The 8,230-nt window shown below is 37.8% G+C and overlaps 1 protein-coding gene across 1 annotated transcript in view; it reads left to right on the forward strand.

Moving 5' to 3' along the window:
* MID2 (midline 2) overlaps positions 1-8,230 on the forward strand; it is a 104,735-nt gene that overhangs the window by 89,749 nt on the left and 6,756 nt on the right. Inside the window, exons 7-9 of the mRNA XM_017859351.1 lie at positions 141-237; positions 5,900-6,123; positions 7,760-7,967. Coding sequence (XP_017714840.1) covers positions 141-237; positions 5,900-6,123; positions 7,760-7,967 — 529 coding nt within the window. The remainder of the gene's footprint in view (positions 1-140; positions 238-5,899; positions 6,124-7,759; positions 7,968-8,230) is intronic.

Genomic DNA, 8,230 nt, shown 5'->3' on the forward strand with positions numbered 1-8,230 from the left:
TGGTGGAAATGGAAACAAAAGCAAAATTAAAGCTGGATTCAAGACTGGAACAGATTCCCAACCTAAAATAGCATCTCCATAGCTGCAAATTAGTGTTTTCTTTTACCTTTTTGTTCCTGCTTTTGTGTCTGACTTCACAGGCCAGCATGAGAGTAGTTTTTCCAACTCACACCTTCTAATAGGCTTCCTTTTCCTGTTTTGTGACAAATCTGGGGCAGAATTCTGTTTTGTAACAAGGTGGGGTGGGGAGATGAGAGGACATTTGGGGATCAAACTCTAAAAAACATTTTCCTCATGCAACTCCAACCTAAACCACTTGGCCCATATAGCTATATTTCTGGGTGTTTCTTCAGATTGTGAAGTCACAAACTCTAATGCCCCACTGATTTACTTGTCTGTCCTTCTCTGGAAAGTCTTAATGCCAACAACTATGCTTCTTTTTCCTGATATGGGGAAAGCAGTCATCTCCCAGGAATTAAGAAGAAGTCTGAGAAGTGACAAAGATCTAAAGGTTGTCACCTCTGTTTCCAAGGTTATATAGTCCTTTGTAAAGAAAAGCTTAAAGGGTAATTCTCCACAGTGATAGGATCATAGCATCTTAGAATTGGAATGGACCTTAGAAGTCATCTAGTCTAATCTTCTTCCCTCCTGCCAGACACTCAGTAGATAATCATCCTCTCTCTGCTTGAATATTTCCAGTGGTGGGTAGCTCACTTCTAACAAAACAACCCATTTGATTGTTGTGCAGCTATAAATAATGGCCAGTGCTTCCTTATAAGAGGCTTAACTCTTCCTTTTAGTAAATAATAACGACAATAATAATTTACATGTGTATTATGCTTTGCCATTTACAAATGCTTCCACATACATTATCTCATTTAGTCCTTATGGGTGCTTACTTAGCCTTATGAAATGTTATTAACTCCACTTTATAGATGAAGAAACTGGGGCTCAAATTGAGTGATTGCCCAAAGTCACAGAGCTACGAAATGTTGGAGTCAAGGTTGCAGCTTGAGCCTGTCAGACTTCAAGTTTAATGCTCCTTGAAGTAAACCACAACAACCAGTTAGTCCTAGTTCTGACCTTTTGTGCCTCACTAACAAACCTAATCCATCTTTCACATAACAGTTCCTCAAATAATTTTCGTTAGTTCCTATGTCCTTCTAAATTTTCTCTTTTCCAGGCTAGGCATCTTCCTTTCTTTCAATTGCTCCTCATATGGCATAGTTTCAGATCTTTTGCTACCCTCGTATCATTTTTAAGAACACACTCCTGTTTATCACTGTGCTTTATAAAATGTTCTGTCAACGAAGTGAATGCAGTACTCCAAAAGTGATCTGACCACTGCAGAGGATAGCTGGATTATTTCTCTTGTACATTAACTGATGCCCCTTTGCCCTCTACCTTTTTTTCAGCAGCCACTTTGACTACTGACTGTTTACTAAGCATATGATCAACTGAATTTTCTATGTATTCCAAATCCTGTTCTTATACAATTGAATGTCTAAAACAAAAATACAAAGCCTTGAATTTATCCCTAGTACATTTTATCTGGTTAGTTCTGTGACTTCATTTCAGCATGCTAAAATCCTTTGGGATACAGATTCTACTTTCAAATATACTTGCTTACCCTCACAGCCTGCCTTCTATTTCTTCCTCTAGTTATTGATAGAAAAGTTTGTTAGAACAAGGACAAGGGCAGAGGCCTGAAGCAAAATTTTGATGGCAATGGGAAACTATTTTACTAGGAATAAGTATTTTTGAAGATTCAGGATCCCAATCCTACCCGCCAGTCTGGCCTGCCACAGTTGACTGAACCTCCATTCTGAGAGCTACTTTCCTTAGATGTTTTTGCACATTTTCTTTATCCAGAAATTTTATTCTTGTTGGTGAGGATTATTCCCCCTTCACCTTTTCTTTCAACTTTATTTCTTGATTTTTAACTTTCTTCCCACCTCTTCTAAGATTTGAAATGATCACAACCGATAATGTTTCAGATTATGCTGTGAGGTGAATGAGAATTCCAACAAATATGTGAGTGTGTTTGTCTTCTGATTACTGTATTATCTTTCCTCTGTTTGAATTTTGTGTTTTGCATTACAAAAGCATTAGCCGTAAACTCTGTCTAGCCAGGCAGACTGTAACATACTACCAGAAAGATGTAACTTCTGTTTCCCTTCCTTTTCATTCTCATGCAAATACTCTCTGCCACACATTTACACTCAGGTTCAGGGATTTCCATATTGTAATTTTTCCCTTTTGAACAAAAGGTATACTTCCACTAACATAATTCAGTCATAAGTCCCATCTTACTAAATCTCAGTAATACCTAGAGGATCATATATTTACCTTTTAAAATTTAGAAATGATTTCAAAATCACAGAAAACTTGCGAGACTAGCACAAAGAACACCTGTATATGCCTTACCCAAATTCACCTACTGTTAATGTTTGTCCAATTTCCTTTAGCATTTGCTAACATTCCCTGTTTTTTTGGAACCATTTTAGAGCAAACTGCATACATCATGGTCTTTCACCTCTGAATTCTTCAGTGTATATTTCCTAAGAATAAGGAAATTCTCTTACATAACCACAGTATAGTTACCAACTTGAAGAAATTTAACCTTGATGCAATAATTTTATCTAAACCACCATTTATATTCCAAGTTTTGACATTTGACCAAATAATATTCTTTATGACATATAAAGAACCCAATATTGTCCTTGATAGTTTAGGGTCAGGTATTACATTTAATTGTCATATCTCTTTTGTCATATCTCCTTTAATCTGGAACATTTCTTCAGCCTTTCTTTGTCTTGAACAACACTGACATTTTTAAAAAAATGTTCTTTTATGTCTTTATTATACTTCATTGTACTGCTCCTTATTTTGATTTTTTCTGAAGTTTTCTCATGATTATATTCAGCAGTACAGTTCTTTCTTAGGGTATAATATTTGGAGACACATCATGTCCACTTGCCCTTCACTGATGATGCTAATTTTGATCACCTAGTTAAGATGTTGTCTGATTTATTCACTGTAGTTACTACTTTTTCTTTTGCCGCTAATAAGTAATCTGTGTGGTATATTTTAAAACCATAAAAATACCCTGCTTCTTCATCAAACCATCTCATCCCCACCCCTACCCTTGTTTTATTATCAGTTGACGATACTTGCCTGAATCAATCATTAATATGATGATTGCAAAATTATTATTTTACAGTTGAATATTCCCTCCCACATTTTCAAGTTGGCGCTTGGCATTCTACTATAAGCAAGAGCCCCACTCCCCATTTCCTCCCATTTGTTTATATATCAGTATGGGCTGATGAATTCTCTTTTTTCGATTGTTAATAATTATTTACTGCCCTTACTTGTGTTGGTGTTCAAATTGTCAAGATTTAGCCATTGGGAGCCTTTCAAGGTGATTTCTGAGTCCATATAACATTCCCCCATCATTTTCTTGAGCACTTCCTTACTTTCTGGCATAACAAAATGTTCTAGGCTCATTTTGACCTTATTCTGTCCCAGCCTTGAAATCAGTCATTTTTTTTTCCAAGGAACCCTGGTTTCTTTTAGTGGGACAATATTAGAGACCAAGGCCTGAGTGCTAGATATGCTAGATATACACACAAACATCCATATATGTAAGCATGTGCACCCACATATAATATACATGCATACATACTTTATTTATGTGCACATAAACATACGTATATTTTAGGAGTCATGAGTTTACATCAATACCTTAAATTCCAGTCCATCCCCACAGGTTCTTTCCTGCCTTTCTCCATTCTGTATTTGCATGTTCCTTCTTCCACAGTATGAACGCTGGCTCCCAACATCAACACATGTACTCATTTGCTCAATCCCATAATACATCTAAAATAGTTTCTGAATTGCTTTGTCCATGCCACTACAAAAACAAACTGGCTAACAATACTTCAGGATTTGTTTGAGGTTTTCCTCCCACCCCCACCATGTTGGTGTAATTATGCTGTTCATCTGAAATGCGGTTGGGTTTGTTTCAGTTTGCCTTCAGTTTTAGTCCCCACTTTTCCCATCTGTATTGATTCAATTTTATTTCTTTGAATTTGTAAAACAATGTGTTTCCCAAAGAGGATGCTATACAAAAAGGTACATTCAGAGAAATGCCATTTCCTCCCATATCTTTTAATCCTGTTCCTCCACCCCTACCCCTTGTAGATAACCAACTTCATGAATTTTTTATTTATCTTTCCTGTTTTATTGTTGTTGCTTTGTAAATCCAAGCAAATATATGCATGTTTTCTTATTTTTCTTTCTCTCAAAACAGTAGTGTACTGCATATATACTACATATACATATATACTTTTGGAATTTGCTTTTTTCAATTGACAAAATTTCATTGAAATCAGTCTATATCAGTTAATAGAGATCTTTTCCTCATTCTTTTTTCACAGCTGCATAGTACTTCATTGTGAAGTTTTCCTTGTATTTTGGGTGTATATCTGGAGATTATATATTTTCCTCTTTGTATTAAAATCTTATGTGCAGCTTATGATTCATACAGTGTATTGGTAACATAGGCAAGGCCTCAAACATTGCTCCTACCCTTTTAATCCATATTGTGTTTTAATGAGAATCACTGGGCACCTCCACCAATTCTTCCTCATCTTTCTCCAGCATATCTGTTTGCCCTCCATTATGTTTCTTTTACTAGTTTTAATTTAGACTCTTCAACTTTCCCTCAGATTAATTATAAACCTTTGATCAGGTCTCTTGCAAAACACTCGTGACTTATTATTTTCAATTTTCAGCCTCACTAAATCTTGTACTAGAGTTGCATAGAAATGACTGAATTCACTGCTTATTTTCCTTGCCCTTCCCTTTCTACCTTCTAGTAGAACTGTGGCTAAAAACTGGTAAACTAACTGAAAAGCAGGTAACAGTAGAGAGAAGTCTAGATAATCTGCAGACTAGAATGTTGGTTTTTCTTTTATCGAAAGCTTGCCAGATATATGTTTTACTTATGTACATTTCCCCTGTTTAAGTTAATATTTGCAGTCTAAAATCCATCAAAAGCAGAAGCCTAGTTCTCTGATCCCTTTCCTTACTTGGAAGGGAGGAAGATTACAGATAACAATGTGCTCCTGGACCACTCAACCCAAAATGAACATGGGAATCACACAACAGAATGTGTTGTGTAAGAATGGGGAGATGATATCTTGCTTTGGTTATCATGTCATCTCTTTGGCTTCCCTACGGTGCTGTGGAGACCAGCTAGTTTGGGAAGTAAGGGTGAGGATGGAGTAGGAGAGTGGAATCGTAAGCCCTGAGAGCCTCACTACCTTGCAGAGACAAAAGAACATTTTTGTTTGCCCCATGAACTGTGATGTAGTAGAGAGAACACTGGGCTACCATTTAAAAAATACCAGGGTTCTACTCTCAGCACCATCACCGACTATCTGTGGCCTTGGGCAAGTCACTTTGCTTCTCTCAATCCTTGTTTCCCATTTGTGAAATAAGGGACATTCAGTATCTACGTGTCCCTTTGGCTGAGTTTCCATGTTTCTGTGCTCTGCACAGGATTGCTCCATCCATATAAGACCAGACTCAGCTCTCAGAGGAGTGGACGTTTGGAGTAAATATCCAGAGACTCAATAAGAGCGATGATTCTGTGACTCTGTATAGTAGCCATTCCTGTGTTATCTGGCAAAAAATAAAAATTGAAATAACCTAACTTCTGTTAGTGGTTGCATTCAAATGCCAGAAGCATGGAGCCTGGCCTAAGCCTAGTTCTGTGGCAGTAATGAAATAGTGGAATCATAAGCCCTGGTTCATCTCATTACATCTTCTAAGACTCAAAAGAAAACAAAATGAATTCACTTTTGAGGGGTGGCTTTTGATGAATTTTCAGTGTGTTTTCATTCTGTCTCTCTTACCTGCTGGCTGATGTCCTTGTCTTTCCCCATTTTACAGGCCTGTATAATTCAGTAGACAGCTGGATGATTGTGCCCAACATTAAACAGAACCATTACACAGTGCATGGACTCCAGAGCGGGACTCGCTACATCTTCATCGTTAAAGCCATAAACCAAGCCGGTAGCCGGAACAGTGAACCTACCCGACTAAAAACAAACAGTACGTTGTGGTAATTTCAAAAGGAAAGATCAATTTTCTTCTCCACGCCAGGGGAGTACACAGCCTGAGCAGACACCCACAGCAGTGCATGGGGAGCAGTGGAACTGGGTAGAGGAGCTATACTGTTGTAGTTTATACTTTGGGCAAGGAGTTTGTTGGTGCCCATGGAACACTGTTGTAGTTTGTACTTTGGGCAAGGAGTTTGTTGGTGCCCATGGAAGATTTGTGGACCCAGAGATATGCACAAAGACTGGTAGCTTGGGAGGATGTTAGTGAAGAGTTTTCTCTGCACTCCACCCCTTATATTTGGGGGACAATTGCATAAAAGAGCATTATTTGTGATAATCTAGCAAAATCCTACTACAGAGAAGCCATATCTGTTAAGAATGCTTTTGACAGCAAATAACAAAAAGTGCAACTAACATAGCTTAACAAACAGCATTTGTTAATTGCTTAAATGAATAATATACATTTTCTCTCTCACACATGCACATAGGAAGAAGTTTGAAGGTAGGCAGTTCAGGGCTAGTGCAGCTGCTTTGCGATGTCATAAAAGATGCAGGCTCCTTCTCCCTGTGTGCATTGGCTTCTAGCCACATGGCTGCAAGATGACCACTGCAGCTTTCAGATGTCATATTTCTTCTCAAGAAAGGAAAGAGGAAAGAGTTGGTACACATAATCCCTTTTATCTGGAAAACCAAAACTTTCCTAAAAGTTTCCCCTGCTCTGTCTGACTTCTGCTTCCATCTGCTTCCATGTTCTTAGCCGCCCCTAGCAGCAAGGGAGGCTGGGAGATTGAGTATTTAGCTTTTCTGACCTCTATAGTGAAAGCGAGTAAGAGAGAAAAAGTTGAGAAAGGGTAATGTGTTAGCCAACAGTGTCTGTCACAGAAGCATTCCGTATAATAAATCTCTTGCCATACCCAGCAACTTGTCCCTCAGTAACAATGTTTTTGTCATATTGTTATAAAGAATTCTCTGTTGTGAATGATCCTACACAATAAATGTTTTCTCTGATCATTGATGATGCAACAGTCACTCTAACAAAATTGCCTAATTATATGTTATTTACATCCCAATTGTAAGAAGGCAAAAATAGTTGTCCACTTGCTGAGTTCTCAGGGTTTTCTGGTTCTGCCATCAAGCAGCAATTACCTCATCAATTCCCCTCACCTCAGACATCATAACACTATTTCCCTTAAAATCTACCCAAATCCCAAACAACCCACTGAAATTAAGCAAAGTACAAAACATATTTGAGAACATGAAACTTTGAGCACTCCCTTTTACTTTGATAATATATGATGCGGGGGACCGCTTATTAAGCTCCTTTTTGCTTGGAATATGACTTCCCACAAATTGCTTTTAGGAGAGATCCACATTTTTTCCCACAGTGGGAAAATAAATGCCTTTATGAAGGTCGTTTTATGGGAGATTGACCTTTATTCTTACTTTATTGAAAACTCTGGCTTCTGGCCTCTTTTCTTAATAAAATTTAAACAGCAGCCAACTTGCACTGGACCAAGAGTGATCATGATATCGAGCATACCCTGCCAGTGATGATGCTGGTGGAAAAGGTAGAATTTTAAGATACTTCACTGTGCTTTTTCTTTTTTTTTTTCTACTTTGTTTTTCAGGCCAACCCTTTAAATTGGATCCCAAAATGACTCACAAGAAGTTGAAGATCTCCAATGATGGATTGCAGATGGAGAAGGATGAAAGCTCTCTAAAGAAGAGCCATACCCCAGAGAGGTTTAGTGGCACAGGGTGCTATGGGGCAGCAGGAAATATATTCATTGACAGTGGCTGCCACTATTGGGAGGTGGTCATGGGTTCCTCAACATGGTAAGTGGATCCCATTTTCCTTTTCCCTTCTGTCCTCTGTCATTAGGTTCCTAGGAGATTCATTCTATAGCACAACCATAATACCAATAAGTCAAAGTTAAAAGGTATGTGATGAAAACCACTCCCAGAAAAATTTGCCAAATTTTTCATAAAATATTGGAAAATATACTGGACTAGGAGATAGAAATTGCCACATTGTTCTAATTGCTAACTTTTTAAAGCTCTAGTGATATCAGCATTATGCATCTAAGTGTAAACTATTT

This window comes from Rhinopithecus bieti, unplaced genomic scaffold (assembly GCF_001698545.2).
Source record: "Rhinopithecus bieti isolate Rb0 unplaced genomic scaffold, ASM169854v2 scaffold_50805, whole genome shotgun sequence".
Lineage (NCBI taxonomy): Eukaryota > Metazoa > Chordata > Mammalia > Primates > Cercopithecidae > Rhinopithecus > Rhinopithecus bieti.